Source organism: Ictidomys tridecemlineatus, chromosome 6, assembly GCF_052094955.1.
Source record: "Ictidomys tridecemlineatus isolate mIctTri1 chromosome 6, mIctTri1.hap1, whole genome shotgun sequence".
Taxonomy (NCBI): Eukaryota; Metazoa; Chordata; class Mammalia; order Rodentia; family Sciuridae; genus Ictidomys; species Ictidomys tridecemlineatus.
The window spans coordinates 159,589,096-159,607,323 of NC_135482.1; the positions used below are offsets into that span (position 1 = coordinate 159,589,096).

The window sequence follows — 18,228 nt, forward strand, 5'->3', positions numbered from 1 at the left end:
AACCAAAAATCTCCAAGGTAGTGGTGACCCCTGATGAAAGGGCCCAGATTCCTGAGACCCACTTTGGAGAAACGTCACTCCAAAGAGCTAATGAGACTGAAAATAAGATGTGAAGTAAGCAAGATATACACATCTGCTTATTAAGCCTGCAAGCTTTGGGAAAGGATGTTAATTTCAGCAGGTGATGATCATTGTCCTGACTAATACAGGCTTTGTGTGTCCTTGAGACAGTGGCTCTACCCAGTGAGCTGGTGTTATGGTTAACTTCTTTTTTACCTTTATTTTTTGGGTACTGGGGATTGAATTCAGGGGCACTTGACCACTGAGCCACATCCCCAGCCCTATTTTGTATTTCATTTAGAAACAGGATCTCATTGAGTTGCTTAGGGCCTCACTGTTGCTGAGGCTGGCTTTGAACTCATGATCCTCCTACCTCAGCCTCCTGAATTGCTGGGATTACAGGCATGTGCAATGACACCCAGCTATGTCCCCTTTTTGCTCATGTGTTGAAGGCTTGGTCCCCAGCTGATAGCCCTGCTGGGAGATGGAAGTTCTACTTGAAGGAAGTAGGACATTGAGGGTGTGCCCTTCAAGGAGATATGTAGACCCCAGCCCTTCCCTTCCTTTCTTCTACTTCCTGGGTGCCATGAGGTGAGAGGATTTGCTCCACTGTACATTTTCCACTGTGATGTTTCTCCTCTCCACAGGCCCAAAGGGTCAAGACCAAGTGACCATAGACTGCAAGCAAAAATAAATCTTTCTCCTTTTAATGAACGGTCTCAGGTATTTTGTCACAGCAATGGAAAGTTGACTAACACATCTCGGGACCTCAGGTACCCATTCCCCATCCCTCTGCCACTTGCTCACAGTTGTCCTTGGGGTGAAGTTTTCAGGGCCTTTCCTGGCTCTACCTGGGATGCCCTTCCCCTTGGTATCTTCATGGCTCAGGCTCAAGTGGCACTTGGCCCCACAGGCCTTCCCCAAATGCCCTGTGGGTGTGGGAGCAACTCCTCTCTCAGCCCAGCAACTGGAGAGTCCTCATGCTGCTTTCTCCTTGTGCCATGCAATAATAGCTGCCGTGGCACTGAATAGTGCTTTTGGACTCGGGCTCTCTCTTTGATGGAACATGAGCTTCCTGGGAGCAAAGACGATGTTCTGTCTGCCCCTGTGAGTCCAGGACCTGGGGCATTCATTGTATGTTCTCAGCACGTATTTACTGAAGGCACAGGTCTACTACATCTTTCCCATCTCCACTCTAATGTCTATTTTTTGAACTTGGGTCATAATTATTAGTTCATGATCAATGATTCTAACGTTCTGAGACCTGTTTACACTTGTGACTTCATAGTATCATTCTTTGTAAATATACCACATGATTGGTTTTTAAAAACAAATCTCACATTTTAGAGCAGGTCACAGCAAAACTAAGTGGAAATACAGAGATTTCCATACACCCCCAATGTCCACCCTCACATTCCCTACCATCAACATCCTCCGCCAGAGTGGTACACGTATTCCAATTGATGGACGACGTACTGACACACCCAAGGTCGTAGTTTCTTTTTTTTTTTTCATGTCTTCATACATGTAATTTGGATGATGATGTCCATCACATTCCACCATCCTTGCTAACTCCCTGCCCCCTCCCTTCTCCTCCCACCCCTGCCCTATCTAGAGTGCGTCTATTCCTCCCATGCACCCCCTCCCTATCCCACTATGAACCAGCCTCCTTATATCAGAGAAAACATTTAGCATTTGTTTTTTTTGGGGGGGGATTGGCTAACTTCACTTAGCATTATCTTCTCCAGTGCCATCCATTTACCTGCAAATGCCATGATTTTATTCTCTTTTATTTCTGAGTAATATTCCATTGTGTATATATGCCACATTTTTTTTTATCCATTCATCCACTGAAGGGCATCTAGGTTGGCTCCACAGTTTAGCTACTGTGAATTGTGCTGCTATAAACATTCATGTGGATGTGCCTCTGTAGTATGCTGTATGTGCCCCTGTAGTCCTTTGGTTATAGACCAAGGAGAGGGATAGCTGGGTCAAATGGTGGTTCCATTTCCATATTTCCAAGGAATCTCGATACTGCTTTCCATATTGGCTGCACCAATTCACAGTCCCACCAGCAATGTACCTGAGTGTACCTTTTTCCCCACATCCTCACCAACTTATTGTTGTTTTCTTCATAATAGCTGCCATTCTGACTGGAGTGAGATGATATCTTAGAGTAGTTTTGATTTGCATTTCTCTAATTCCAAGGCCACAGTTTACATCAGGCTTCACTCTTGGTGTCATACATTCTGTAGGTTTGGACGTATGTGTAATGACATGCATCTGCCATTGTAGTAGTCTCCTACAGAATAGTTTCACTGTCTTAAAAATCTTTTCTCTCTGCCTATTTCTCTTTTCATTCTGCCTAACACATAGAAGCCACTGATATTTGTACTGTCCCTGGTTATTCACTTTTCATAGAATGTCATAGAGTTGGGATCATATAGTTGTAGCCTTTGTAGGTTAGTTTCTTTAACATAGTGTTATGCATTTAAGTTTGGTCTGTGTCTTTTCACAGCTTGATAGATCATTTCTTTTTAGTGTTGAATAATATTCCACTGTATGGATGTATCCATTCACTGTGTAATTGATTTTTGATATAGATTCTAATTTATTTAGGAGAGGAACCTATATCATATATTTTCTTTATTCTCCTCCTTTACATCCAATTGTCCATTACAGACCCAGCAGGCCAAAGAATCTCAATAAATCCTAATAAAAACCCTATTGGGGCTGCCAATAACACTCCCAGTCTAGTGAACCTCCAGGTAGTATCCACATTTTTCTTGTTTGTGTTCATGTTGTGTGTGGTCCTGCCAGCTCTGATGGTGTGTGTGCCTCACATACCAAAAAACCCAAACCCCCAAACCAGCACCTCCCCCCCCTAAAAAAAAAAAACCAAGAACAAGTACCCAAAGTGAGAGCTTCAACACTGCGCCGTCTTTACCTTCATCTCCTGTATCCATTCTGAATCTAGTTCCACTTTCTTCTTACCACCAACCCGCTTCTTGCCTTCTGGCTCAGGCTCCATCATACTCGGGAGATGAAATGTGAGAGTCTCAGACGACTTTAGACCTGCCATTCAGTGAGTGAATGATGTTTGCATTCAGTCCAGAGACTGGATTGAGTAAGATTTTTTGTAGGAAAGAGAAAGGAAATGGAGATGACCCTCTCAACGTGCCAGGGAGGGTTTCAGGGTTTGGAGATTCAGCCATTGTCCAAATAAGGAAGGAGGCCGGGTCCTAGGAAGAGCAAGGTTTCTGAAGCTCGCAAGGCTGGGGCTGAAATCCCAGCTCTCTCTGTTTTTTTTCCAATCATTCACTGAACACATATTTCTAAGGGCTTAATGTGTAGCAGTCAAGGGCAGGATAATAGGCACGATGGTGAAGGCCACCCCGTCCAGACATGGGCACTAGAGCCGGAGACAGCCATATGCAAAGTGTGGAGCAATGAGTGGCATGGTCTCAGACAAAAGTGGTGGCTGCTAAATGAAAAAACAGGCTAGAGAAAGGGAAACACACCTTAAACATGTTACTTTCACCTAAAGCCTAAATGTATATGAATATGTCATTTAAAATGTAGAGCAAAGTCTTTCCTTTGAGATCTGATCACTGGGGCTCTGTGCTCAAACCACACCCATAATTTACTACTGATCACCTCCAGGTTTGGCAGTTTCTAATAGACTGAGTGCAGAATGGTACAATCTTAAAAAAACAATTTCTGCACATTACCCCATGTTTTATGTCCATTTGGTTCACAACTAACCCAAAATAATTCTTAAAAAAGTATTTTCTTATTGAGCTTTTTAAAAAAGCATCAACTAGTTTTCATAGCAAAAAGTTTATTTTTATATTTATCCATTTTTACAACAATTGAATTTCGGAACTAAACTAGTAAGGACAAGAGAAGCTCTGCTCCAAGTGCCTTCTGCGGGGTGTTGAATGTGATGCAGTGAAGGCAGCTGGGGAGAAGAGCTTCTCTCTGAGGTCAAGGCCGGGATGCTCTTGGTGGGAGGGAGGAGCGTGATGTCTTGGCAACTGGGGAGCCAGTGAAGAGAGCCCTGGGTGTCCCACCATTGGGGCCAAAACAGGGTGCCATGAGAACTCACAGGAGGGAGCTTAACCAGGCTCTGAAACGGAAGCAAATTTTGGTGGAAAGTAAGTGTCCAGCAGTCAAGAGGGGTCCTAGCATGAGCACTGTGTGGTCAAAGGCTCCAAGGAGAAAGAACTAGTAGTGACCGGCGATTCTAGAGAGGCAAACAGGGCTCGATCATGGGTTCATTTGCTCACTTAATAAATGCTTATTGTGTACCTGTGTGCCCAGAGCTGCCCTGGGTATCAAGGATGCTACAGTCCCTGCTATCTCAGGGGAGACTGATAATAGTGTAATGTGCCAGGTGGTTACTAGTGCTATGAAGAAATAGGGCAAGCAGGATGGAAAGTGATGGTGTGCATGTATATTGTGTGTGTGTGTGTGTGTGTGTGTGTGTGCGTGTGTGTGTGTGAACACATTGGTTTATAATTTTTTTTTTTTTTTTTGAGATGGGATGTTGAGCAGGCTAGCCTCAAATTCCTGAACTCAAGTGATCCTTCTTGAGTAGCTGGGACCATGGGTACATGCCACCGGGTGAGTACTGGTTGGTCAAAGGTAGCCAAGAAAAGTACTTCTGAGAAGGTAACGTTCCCTCTGAAGAGAGGGACAGAGCCATACAATATCAGAACCAGGAGCATTCTATGCAGAAAGAGCAGCAAGAACAGTCCCTGTGGCAGGAGACAATAGGCCCATTTGGTAAATGAGAAAAACAGCAACAACAGCAGTATGTCTGAGAGGAAAAGCTGAGAGCCTTGCAGGTCCCATGAGGAATAGGGACATTTTCTTGGAGGCCATAGAGGCCCAACGAGAGTTTTCAAGATTACTCCAGACTAGATGGTTCTGAACAGGAAAGACCGTATCAACCGAGAATCCCAGAGAGAAATGAAGATGCAGGATACTTTTCCAAAATTATTAAGAATTTCAGGACAGTGACAGGAAAGCTTTAACCAAAGCATAGGGTCCCTCTCTGTGCAGAGCCCTGCCCAACTGTGTGGGAAGTTGGCCCTGGTTTGGCAATTCAAGTGTTCAGAGTCCTGGGCTGTGTACTACCGATAAAGAGTAGGTGGGCATGGTGGTGCACACCTGCAATCCCAGCAGCTCAGGAGCCTGAGGCAGGGGGATTGCCAGTTCAAAGCCAACCTCAGCAGCAAGACCCTGAGAAAATCAGTGAGACCCTGTCCCTAAACAAAATATAAAAAAGGGCTGGGGATGTGGCTCAGTGTTTAAGTACCCCTGAATTCAATCCCCAGTACAAAAAGACAAAACAAAACAACAACAACAAAAAAACCGTACCCAACAAACAAAAGAATCCAAGCAGGACACTGGAGCCTGAAGTGGACGTCTTTCATCAACTAGTGTTATGGTTTGGATCTAAGATGTCCCCTGAAAGCTCATGTGTTGAACAATACAGGAATTTTCAAAGATGAGCACTAAATTTAGGTTATAAGAGCTGTAACCTGATCAGTGGATTCATTCACTTGATGGATTAAAAATTTGCAAGGACTACGATACTGGGTGGTAACTGAAGGCCAGTGGGGTGTGGCTGGAGCAAGTAGGTCACTTTGGGGTTGATATTTTGTCCCTAGCACCTCGTTCTCACTTCCTTGTTGTCGAGAGCTGGATAGCTTTCCTCTACACCAAGCCTTTCCACCGTGATGTTTCTGCTTCACCTCAGGCCCAGAGTAATGGAGTTGACCAACCATAGACTGAGCCTCTGAAGCTCTGAGCCAAAATTAACTTTTCCTCCTCTAAGTTGTTCCTGTCAGGTCTTTTGGTCACAATGATGAAAAGCTAACTAACATAATCACAAATATTACATTTCTGTGTAATAAGCTCACATCTTTTAGGGGTCAGTTATCGGAACAAGCAGGGAGTGGGCAGAGATGACATCAGGAGGAATCCGGTCACTTGTATTATATCAAATTTCATTCTCCAATTAGAAGCCCTTCTCTGGACATGGGACAGTAGATTATCCTGAAAGGCTTTTATTCCCTCAAAGGAGCAAAAATTCATGCATGCATGCATCCATTCAAGAAACATTGATTGAGTGCCTATTGTATGCCTTGCTAAGGTGCCAAGAAAATAAAGACATAAGTGTCTACAGCCACAGGGTAAAAGAAACATAAGTAGCAGACAAATGTAAAACAGTAAGTGTAATGGACATTTTCTGTGTTCCTGGTGACTGAGAAGGTGAACTCCTGTTTTTGTTTTGGGGGTACCCCATTGTGTGAGCCTTGGTGGGGGGCAGGTTCTCTCACCTCAGTAACTGGAGGTAACAATTTCTCCTTTTCCCTACCCTCTAACTCCAATGAGGACATGAGACTTAGGCTTAGACAGTTCCCATCCCTTTTTCTTCTCTGACCTGAGCATGCTCAAGAGATGAGTCCTAGGTTTGGCCTGAGAAATACTGAAAAAAATCAGTGTGGCTTTTCCATTCAATGACTGGTGTTCTTAATCTCTCTGAGCCTGAGTTTCTTGATCCTTCTTCACATGGTTATGAAGATAACTTTGAATCAGACATTGCATATGCAAGTACTTAGCCCACAGGGGTTATTCCTTAAGATTTGGGACACATGCTACTATTAGGGGATAGAGCGCTTTCTTGAGAGGGAATCTGAGGGTGTGACATGTCTCAGAGGAAAGAGGACCATGGCTGATTGGCTGTCTCTCTCGTGGGTACCACCACCCTTTCTGTGTTAGCTTTCTCTGGTTTTCTGAAAGATACTCCATATTGTGGTTTGAGGTTCCTCAGTTAAGCAGTCTGACCCAAACTTTGCATGATTCAACCCACAAACCTGGTAACCTCCATGATCAGCCATGTCTGAACAGCTGGGTCCCACAAGTGGAGACCCTTTCCCCCAAATCTGGGTTAGATGCCCCTCCCTGTGCTTCAGAGCATCCCTACCCATCATAGGACTTAACCATTATATTCCCCACTTGCTTGTCTGTCCCCTTCCTCCAAGGGATCAGGCGGTCCACCGGTCCTAGACTGTGTGTACCTTGCTTGATATTTTGTTCCCTGCAGCTCGGACTTTGCTAGCCTCGTACTTGAGTAAACAAGCATTTCTGCCTCCTTCACAAGGCAACTAGATGGCAGAGACTGGACACGGGGAGAGACTGGTAGTCTGGTGCTTACCTTCATGTCTCTTCATAAGCCATATGATTGGGTCTTCCAATGCTTCAAAATTTGCCTTCAACCTAAAAGGAACATGAATCCTCTTTGAAAACCGTGACTGAATGTACATGTCATGATGCGCAGAGCTGGCGGGGCTGGAGCCTGTGGAATCTTTTATATCAGGGTGGGTGGGGGTGGGGGAAGTTGAGCCACTGGCTCTGCTGTCTGACCCAGCTTTCCTTCCAGTCCATGTTCAGGAATAAAAGGTTGGCCTTTGGCCTCCGTTCTGTTCTTCCCGCCTGGTGGCTTACTGATTTTCATCCTGGGCACATGGGCTGACCCCCAAACCCTTGAAAAAGAATTCAACAAGGATTATCTTGAAGCCGAGCATGGTGGCACAACTTGGGAGGCAGAGGCAGGAGGATCGCAAGTTGAAAGCCAGCTGCAGCAACTTAGTGAGGCCCAAAGCAACTTAGCAAGACTCTGTCTCTAAATAAAATATATATATTTTTTAAAAAAGGGCCCTCAAATAAGGGTGGTCTCCAGGGCAGCTGGGTTTCCTGGTTCTCAGATCTGAGTTTGTTTGAAAGGAAAGGTGTCAGAAAGAGTGAGGTTCTCAAGCTTAAATAGAACTGAAAAGGAGGCTGTTGACCTGACAGGTTTTAAGTCCCCGAAGAGAAATAAAAATTAAACCCAGAGCAACCTCAGTGAGCAAACATCCTTTGATGGCAAGGGTCACACTATGTCACCTAGCAGAGAGCAGAGGGTTACTATTTATACACAAGCAGCTGTGGGGGAACAAAGAACAATGACATCTTGGTGGCCCATTTGTACAGAATGTTATTGGTCTGACTTGTAAGCTCTCTAATCCGAATCCAAGCAATTTCTGCCAACTGGCACCTGTGGAAAAATAAGGCCCACAGAGTGTGGCGAGGTGGAAGCCTGTGAGCAGGATGCCAAATGCAGACAAGTGCTAAACTCTAGTGAAGGGATCCAGCCAGAGGCTCCAAGGCCCTTTCCGTAATGGCTGGATGTTCCTCCTTTCATATTTTGCAAGTAAGTGGAATCCCCCAGAATGTGAGGCTGTGAGGTACACATGACTGTATCCCCACAGCCCAGGGGAAATATTTGTTGAGCACAGTCAGGTTGAAATGAGCTTCTGTTATAGGCTACAATGGGAAGAAAGGGGAAGAGATGGAACCGAGGCGGCAGGATGATTTACCCAGATGCTATCTGGTATTTGCTTTTGCTGATCTGAGAGCTTGGGAGAGCTTTGTGTTTGGCTCTTGGGAGATCTTTGTGTTTGGCTCTGTTCCTTTGCCTTCCCCTTTTCTGGAGAAGCCTGGAGGATCTGTTGCCCATGACTACTGAGCCCCAAACGGAAGTTGCTGGCAGTCAGTTTCTTCCTGTTTGGTCAATGATGGAACTTGCTACAGTGATTATGGAGGGGACCTGTTTCCTCAGCCTGTGTTTGGTACCACTGCTGGAGAGTCAGCCACAAACCCATGGGTCCTCCATCCCCATTTCCCACCGCCACACACACACACGCACACACGCACACACACACACACCCCTTGCTCCTCCAGATATTTGACAATGGATAAGAGTAAACCCAGGTGTCTATGCTGAGAGGACATATCGTACCACAGGCTGGATGTATACATGAGATACTGGAATATTTGGGAACTGGAGCCTTGCCAGCAAGAAAGAGCTGGTGCCAGCAACAGGTTTGCAAGAACCCTCTCATTCCCCACGTCACGGTCTGAGGCTCTGGTGTGACCCCCAGTTCAGTGATGCTCATAGCTCTCCCTCCTTGAGAAAGCCAAGCAAAGCGTCGGCCAGCCTAGGATGAAGCCAGGGAACTTGTTGGGGAGATGCTCAGCATCTTGACAACTCTCACCCCCTCTTTTAAAAGGAATCTGAGTCTCATTCCCTAGACTCTTGTTCAAGTTCATTTTCCTTAAACGACCCTTCTTGCTCTGGATTTCCAACCTCTGCCCCTGGCTTTGCTCCTATCCCGTGTCTCCCATGTTTGTGATTTCCTTGCTCTTGAGCTTTCACTTTGGTCTGGCAGCTGGATGATCGCTGTTTCTGTCTGACCCCTGGGTTTCACCGTGGCTCTTGTACCTGGCCTGGGCCTGCTTTCCCTGCCAGGCTCTGCTCTCTCCCCTGGTGGTTCCATTTACCACTTTGCCTGCCGTCACCGCCTGTCTCCCCAAACCCACAGACCACCAATCCCACCTCCGCAGTTACTCACAGCATCCCCAGCTTCCTTCTGTTTTCAGTTTCCATCATCAGAGTCAGGGGGATGTTAAGATCGTCGTCCAGTTCATTGGCAGCATACATTTCTCTGACAATTCTCTTAAATACTGCCTGATAGGATCTTCTAAAAAACTAAAAAAAGAAGGATCACAAATGAAATCCCCAGAAAATGAAAATTAATGATTCATTAGTTAATCCCTTCTTCGGACTCCCAAACGTGCCGGGTGACATTTCATCATGTGACTCAAAAGACACAAAATGGGGGAGCAGTAGGGTGGCTAGCAAGAATTCTTTTATAGAATTCATTATATTCTCTTCTTGTCCCCCCACCCGATTGCCTTACGAGTTGTTTGTAATATCAGTATCTCAAGAACTCTTTTGAGATATAATATCCTCTTTTTTTTTTCAATTCTGAAAATGGCTATAAAATGTAAAAGTGATTTCACATTTTAAGAGTGTAGCGGGTTCTCTGATCCCCAAATGGCCAATCTCCGAGGGGTGGCTTGTTTATTCAATATTAAGGCTGAAGTCTTTGAGGGAAGCCGTGGAGCAGTAGAGCATCATTGTACTGGACAGCTCTGCATTGAAAGATTCTTCCCAGGTAAGGGCTTTACAAAGGACTTGCCTTTGTACTGTGTAAATTTGATCCTCTGTCTCAGGTCTGTGCTTCTTATCATGACTGACCCATAGATGGGCCCTTGCAATTTGAACTTGTGTGAACTTGTATGTTCACAAAAATAAGCCTTGCAGGTACCAAGTGGCATTCATTCTGTTCTTCCTCTCCTGCTCTGGTTCTACTTGTTGCCTACCAAGCATGTTATTGACTGCTATGGTTTGGATATTGAATGTCTATCAAAGGCCCGCCTGTTAAAGGCGTGGTCTCAGGGTACATTATTAGGAAATGGCAGAACCTGCAAAAGGTGGAGATTCGTGGGAATTGCTTGGGTTACTAGAGGAGCACCTTCTAGGGACTGTGTGTATCTGTTTCTTCTTCTCCCTTGTTCTGCTTCCTGGCTCAAGATGTGACTGCTTGCTCTGACACAGGCTCCTGCCATGGCATGCTGCTCTTGCCAGAGGCCCAAACCCATGGGGGTTGCCTGATCTTGGACATAAAACTCCAGAACTGTGAGCCAAAATAAAGTCTTTACAAGTAGACGGTATTTTGTTACAGTGATGTGGAGCTGACTAATACATTATGTTGGGTGATAATGCTGGTGTTCATGCCCCAATCCTTGAATGGTACACAAATCACAGAGGAAAGAATCCCTCAACTTGGTTGCCAAGTTTTGTCACATTCACTCTAGAGCAGCATGGCTCATGTCCAGATTTTTGCAATGTGCTTCAAAACTGGTTTCCATCTGTGACTGGCTTTTATACTCTAATCATAGGGGCTCAGTCACCATCTATAGAATTTAGATAAGTTATGTGGTACCATCCCCTCCCACCCCCTTTTTTCCCCCTGGATTCCACTTCACTCAGTAAAAGCCCTTCTAACTGCAGACCAAAAGCTTCATAGGCTCATGTAGGAAAACAAACTCACACTGGCACGTTTTTATGTGTTTGGGGGGAAAGGAGGTACTGTCTATCTGTGATAGTAAAAAAAAATAATAATAATTATGCCCTATAATCACCTCTATTTCCCAGGTTGCAACTATATGCTAAGAATTCTGTTGTGGACTGAATTGTACCCCTCTCCCACAGATTTGTAAATTGAAGTTCTATTCTTAGTAACTTAGACAGTGACCTTGTTTGGATATAGGGTCTTCACAGAGGTTACCAAATTAAAATGGTGCCATTGGAGTGATCCCTCATCCTATATGACTAGTGTCCTTATAACAATGGGAAATTTGGACATAGAGATATACATAGAGGTAAGACGACAGGAAGTGATACGAGGTGGGGGGAAGACGTCATCTACAAGCCAAGGAGGGAAGTATGGACCAGATTCTTCCCACACAGTCCTCAGGGGGAACCAAGCCTGCCAGTGTCCTGATTTGGGGTTTTTAGTCTCCAGAATTGGGAGCCAATATGCTTCTGTTGTTTAAGCCACTTCATCTGTGACACTTGTTACTGTGGCCTTAGCAAACAATACAGATTCCAAATCGAAGCCTTTAGCCAAGAACAATCTCCTAGAATTTAGAAGGACTGTTCCGGGGTTTCAACTGGACGTCATTTGGATGTATTTCAGGTACTTGTGCCCAAATGGAGCTTTCTACTCTACCCAACATATATGCCAGCCCTTCTTCTCCTCTTCAGCTTCCCAGGCCACAGAGGATAAGTATGTCCCATGTCACGGCAGGGGATTGGACATGGCCCTAGGCAACCAGATTTCATCCTTTGTTCATGTGCACTGATATTGTAGAACTACTCCTCTTCCTGTCCTCAGTCTCCCCACTCTGATCCACAGAGCCACCAGAGTGGCCCTTTAAAAATGCAAAATTGATCCTGTCAGTTGTGAAGGAACTCAATTAATACTGATGGGAACTTCGGCCAGATCCCCTATGCCATGCTGTTTTCCCCAAATACATTTCAAATTATATATATATATATATTAAAGATCTCTTAGAAAGCTAGAAAAATAAATTATAATTTTTTTGAGAGCCAAAAGACCTTTCTAAATCTAAAAAAATACCCAGTAGTCATAAGAAAAAAAAAAAAAAACTGTTCCATGAACCTTCCTAAACATGAAAATTGACCATGTCATGGAAAATACCATGAAGAAATTTGCAATAAAAAAACTGAAAAAAAATGTTTACAACCTAGATGTCAAAAAAAGGATTAAGCTCTTCAATATATAAAGAGTTTTTACAAATCAGAAGAAATGAGAAAGAAGTAACACAATAGAAGGAGAGACAAAACACACAAGCTGGCCGTTTCACAGAAAGGGACATAACGTGACCAACAAATATGAACATGCCCTGCACTTTTTGTATTGAAAAATAGGCCCAGGCAACAAGGAGACCTATTTTCACCTGTCCGATGGACCAAATGCCCCTTGGTGGGTGAGGGTGGTGACCTCTTGGGGAAAGAAAAGTGGCACAATACATATGGGCAGAAATTTGTCAGTGCCATTCGAGTTAAGGATGCAGGTAACATTGGATTTGGCATTTAACTGCAAGGGATTTATTCTTTAGATATTCTTGCACAGGTAATAACATATATATCTAATTTATTTCTTCTCTCTCTCTCTACATATGTATATGCCTATATGTACATATACTGGAAATAACATCTATTGGTAGGGTGCTGGTTAAATTTTGGTGTAAGATATAATGGAACACCACAGATTTCTAAAAATGGAATGAAGGGAAAAGCAAGCTATAGGATAGAATGTATATTACTATCTGATTTATGGATATGTATGATTTATATTGTTCATGTGCATTAAAATTTCCAGATGGCTACATGAAGGGCAAAACACAGTAGCTATTTCTGGGAGGTAGGGACTTGAAACACTTATTTTACAGCTTCTTTACCATTTCAATATTTAAAAATCATGCACACTTGATTTGAGATTTAAACGCTAGGTTGAATCAAAATACCAAAGCAAAAAAATAAACACAAATCTGAAAGTGCGACATCCCTGATTAACTAACGTCCTCTAGTGTCAAAGCCCTGTGAGGTGAAAGTGCTGGCAAGGGGAGCTCTCTTGCTCAGTCCCTTGGTCTCATGGAACATTCTGGAAGGCTGCCAAATGGGCCCTGCTCTTTCAGAGGCTGGTGCAGCCATGCAGAGGATGTGCCTAGCCTGTGAGTGTCACCTGTTTTAATATTTGAAGGAAGGTGCTCTCAAATCTTCACCCAACTTACATTATCACTGTAGACCTTAAGTTCCTTGTCCACAGCCTCATCCATGATGCTGGCCCATTCATTCAAGGCTTCCAATTTGGAAGGCACATCGAAAGGAAGGTCATTGGAATGGAAAGCAAAATAGGAAAGAAATGGATTTATGACATTTACCCTTGTCCTTTAAAAAACATGCCTAAGTCATCCATGAGACTAAATAAATCCATTAAATTATCTAAAGTCCAACTTGGAAGTACTCATAAAATAGGAATGTAAAGGCCAGTTTCAGTGGCTGACTTAAGGACGCAAGTGTCGTGTGTTTCTTGTGTCCAGTGAATGTCAGTCCGATCAAGGGATGTTTGAGGGAGTCCCAGATGAAGTCAGGCAGGGAGCAGGCAGATGGCTGGGCAAGGCCCTGGGGTGAGTGGTTAGACTCACAGGCAGACTGCCACAAAAAGCACAGTTTGCCTGGAGCTGGACATGAAGGAGGACAGAAGGGGAGTTAGAGAGCACACAGAGAGTGGAGGCCAGCGCTCAGAGGGCTTGGAAGGCGGTGGGAGGAACTAAAGGGAGATGATTTTTTTTTTCTTGGAACTCTCACAGAATGTATCTGTCTTCCACCAGTTTCGTCATCCATCGCCTGTTTCTGGAAGGGTCTATGGTTTACAATCGCTGGTCAAAGCAGAAGAGAGGACTCCCCAGGCGAGTCAGTTAAAGTCTACCAGAGAAAGCAGACGTCTCTGTTCTTCAAGGTCAGCTGTGGCGGGTGGCTCTCTGGGCCAGGAGAGCTGCCCAAAGCCTCCAGGGCAGTGGGGTGCAAATTGAATTGTGGAATCGATAATTACAACTTGAATCTCTCTCCCCTACTCCCTGGAAGGTGTGGCTTCTGAGGTGAGGGCTTGGGGGAAGTGGCTGTCACAAGATAATTGGGTCCCCAGGGAAATGACAGTGGCCTGTTGCCTCAGCTTCTGGATGATACCTTCAAGCGGGGACATCCAGAGAGCCTTGAAAACCCACCAGGTTGGCACAGGGCTGACGGGCTTCGACTGATTTTGCATCCTCATTATGTCTTTGTGGGCAGAGAGGGGACATTCTTTGTGATCCCCACCCTCGTTGATTTTGCCCTGCTTCCCTGTTTGATTCAGTAAGAAAAGCCCTGACTCTTCTGGGCTCCTGATGGGATGGGACAGAGAGTTCCACCGAGTGTAGCGACACAAGGCCCAGGGGCCTGTCTGTCTGCAAACCTCCCACGGCAGCCTCGGTCTGCACTGAATTCTGTCCACTTGCCACATCTGACAATACCCCAGTGGCCACACGTGGCACACACATCTCCGCCACTAGGGTACTTAATGTGACAGTGGCGATGTCTGCCGGGGAGAGGAGCATGGGAGTTTTCAAAAGCCATTTAGGAAAATCCAACAAGGACCCACAGGAATTCAAGCAAGCCCTGGGGAAGCTCCCTGTGAGGGGCACCAGAGGAGTGACGTGAATGAACAGGGAGGACAGGGGTCTAAGAGACCAAGGTGCCAGCCACAAGTGTAAGGTGCTGCCTTCTGGGTGACTGCCCCAGAGTGGGCCTGGCCCTGGCCCTCCCAGCTCAGCCAGAGCCCCATCATTTGTGAGGGCTATATTTTAATAGGCTTTATTGAGTAATGCACAGTTAATTTGAGGAAGGAAAAGTGGGTGCTTATCCAGGAAGGAGGTGAAATTGGCATTTCTGAATACTGAACAGTAGTGCTCAGAAGCCTTCGATTCAATGTAATAATTAAGCTTATTAACATCAATGGGCTTTGTCATCATGGCAAGTTAAGCATGGTAAATAAGCAGTAGCAGAGCTATAACTGGGGATCCCCCCCCATCTACTTCTGCTCTGGTGAGATCATTATCTTCCTGAAGTGGCTCCACAGAGCACGGGGAGGTGTCAGATTAGGTTCAAGTGGTAGCTCTGTCTTATGAGACCTGAGCTACCTCTGGCATACCACCCATCCTTCTTGCACCCTAGCTCCTCATCTGTGCAATGGGCACAGTAAGACTCATCTTGAGGGTGGCTCAGAGTATCAGTGCTAATGTGGGTCAATGCCTGGCATACACTCTGCGCTGAATGGAGTCTTTTTCCTGGTCTGATTATGAACAAATCTTAATTCTTCCTCACTCAAAGTGCCTCTTCTCTGAGAGTGATTTTGCATCCTCATTAAGCTTACTTAACACAATGGCACTTCCTGAATTTAGGATAAACGTTTGAGCCATTTGAATTTGCCCTGATAACAATAGTCCCCATGTTACAATGACAAAAATTCTTTGCTTGAGGCTCCTGAGTCTTCTAGGCTTGTCTGTGTACTTCCTCGCAAAATCCAGTTTTAGCAAAAACCCTGCTAAACCACTTTAGTAGGAACCCCCTACCCTCAGGATCTGACCGTTTTAGGTATCTGATCACGTTCCTCAGCTCTTCCAGCTCCTAGTGATGTCTGATTACTTTGGCCTGTCTCATGCTTTAACAAATGCCATTAAATGATTTTCTCTTTGACAATAGATGAAGAAAAGGAGGAGAGAAGTGAAGTGACTAGCCCAAGGGCCAGCTCTGAGAAATGAGCAATCAGCACAGATTAACAAGCACCCAAGTGAAACTCAATACTCTTTTCACCCCATGCACCCTTCATGTGATCTTGTTGACCTAGGCAGGTGGGACACCAGTTGGGCTTCCCATTGCGACATGCACAAATCCTTAAGCTGTTCTAAAGTCTGGCTACCCAAAATGTGATTGGTGGATTAGCAGTAGCTTCTGGGAGCTGCTTAGAGAGGAAGAATATCAGACCTACCGACTCAGGATCTGCATTCACACAAGGTCTCCAGGGGACTGCACTGTGCATTAACATTTTAGCAGCACCTCTCTAGAACACCCTTGGAAATGGAACAAGACAGAGAAAACTGTATTCAGAAGTACCTTCTGGGCTTGCAGAGATGTGGGTGGCATGCATAGTCCAGAATTTGAGTCTGTTTGATAAGTCATGGGGACAGGGGGTAGAATGATGTGTGTGTGTGTGTATGTGTGTGTGTGTAAGAATACCTCTAAGTTTCATGCTCCAGTACTTAAACTGTTTCCTTATGAGGATGGGTCTGGTTCATGTGGGCTTTTGTTTTGTGGTGGTGCTGTGCAAGTTGGAATTCTGCACCATAAGGATTCTCCCCTGTCCTTCCCCATCTAGAATTACCAGACTGGCCTTAATAACATTTAATAAAGCTTTAATAAATCTTTAAAAAATTTTTAGGAGTTCTAAGTTATTTGCTACCAAGGTGCCACTGGATGAGTCTATCTGAGGGTGCACACACTCAAGTCAAGTCCTGCTTTCTAGACCTCAGGGGACCCAACAATAGCCTGAACCATCTTTTAATGTAGAGGCTCTTGTTCCAGAGCTTTTGGGTAGGAAGATGAGCTTCAGGGCCTGTCCCATCATTCTGTCTCCCTCATTTCTTGTTTTGGGGGTTCCGAGGCTGTGTGCCCAGAATGTCCGCAGGTCCTTCCAGGACTTAACAAGCAGGACAGCAGGACAAACAGCAAGGGAACCATTCACCTGGGACACTTTCCCCAGCCTAGGAGACCCTGCAGGAAGATAGATTTTGATGGACACTTACAAGCTATATCCGCTGGCTGCAATCCAGAGACAACATTCACTGAAAAAAAATGGGCAACAGTATGAACAGGATGTATGGTATGGTGAACTAACTGGGACCCTTTAGTCCCCAAGAGAATCAATTTTAAAGTCACCTCCTAAATAGCTGGGGGAACAGAGTGGAGATCACATGATTTGGAATAAGAGACCTCCTTGATCTTGAGCAGGTCAAGGCCTGTGGCCTATGCTCACTAAATAGTCTCTTGACCACTAGAGTTTAAATTCTGAGAGTGTGAGATGGTTTTTTTCTATTTTTATATCCTGCCCAGTATATATAGGTATACAGTTAATGTCATTGAATGAACTGCATATGGATTGTTCATTATTTTCCCTCCTAACTCTAGTCATAAATGTTGTTTCCTTCCTTTTCAAAATGCCATAGCAATTGCCTCTTTGGTTCAATGTCTTATCTGAGCCTTGATCTTGACACTAAGTTCCAAAGATAGTGCCTTGGCCATTGGCCTTGATCAAGGCTGCCTCAGTCTGCCATGATCAAGCAGGTTCTGCTTGGCTGGGAGCATGCTAACTCTGTGGATGGACAAGTAACTACTACAGGTCATCAAAACCATTACAAATTGTACCTTCTGAATAAGAGCTCATGGAGGTGTCTTCATCTGGTTTTATTTCAGGCTTCATAAAAACTGATAAAGGGAAAAAGAAAACAAAAGAAGATGGAGCATTACAATTTTAATCATGCTTTCCCATGGGCTCATGTTGGACATTTGGGATCTGAGGTTCTCTCCGGGCTCATCAAGGAAGGGGAAGAACCAGGGCTGATGGGCTCCATGGGCATGGATTGGGTACTCCCTCTGCCCCTCTTGGTCTCTGGGAACAAGGACTGCCATAAATCAGTGGTGGAAAAGGTAACCTCTCTCTGGCTTTCCCCTATGGTCACTGTGGGGCTAGTCTGGGTCCCCAGGGTCTCTAGGATGGCTGGGGTTGGGGGCAACCTTAGAAATACCCTTCCTGCTATGGAGTCAGCTGGCACCAAGACCGTGGGGACACACAGTAGGGTGTGACCTATCATGGTAGCAAGTGGGCATCTCTGGCATTCTTTGCCAAGAGCTTTCTCAGAGGTGCATAATGGGGGCTGGCTGGGAAACATGGTAGTGGGGACTGACTGATATCAATCGGTTGAGTTAGCCCTGGGAGGCTACTGTGTTTTTTTTTTTAAAAAAACTTTTGTAAGTTCTTGGTTATCCTTTTACTGTGTCTTCCGTAATTTTATGATCCTAGCTCCTTTTAT

The 18,228-nt window shown here is 44.9% G+C and overlaps 1 protein-coding gene across 1 annotated transcript in view; it reads right to left on the reverse strand.

Annotated features, from left to right (window-relative positions):
* The window catches only part of Erich6b (glutamate rich 6B), a 42,648-nt gene that overhangs the window by 9,722 nt on the left and 14,698 nt on the right, over nucleotides 1–18,228 (reverse strand). The window contains exons 4-9 of the mRNA XM_078015920.1: nucleotides 17,564–17,623; nucleotides 14,559–14,681; nucleotides 13,339–13,406; nucleotides 9,525–9,661; nucleotides 7,289–7,350; nucleotides 3,008–3,135 (exon numbers count right to left, since the gene is read on the reverse strand). Coding sequence (XP_077872046.1) covers nucleotides 3,008–3,135; nucleotides 7,289–7,350; nucleotides 9,525–9,661; nucleotides 13,339–13,406; nucleotides 14,559–14,681; nucleotides 17,564–17,623 — 578 coding nt within the window. The remainder of the gene's footprint in view (nucleotides 1–3,007; nucleotides 3,136–7,288; nucleotides 7,351–9,524; nucleotides 9,662–13,338; nucleotides 13,407–14,558; nucleotides 14,682–17,563; nucleotides 17,624–18,228) is intronic.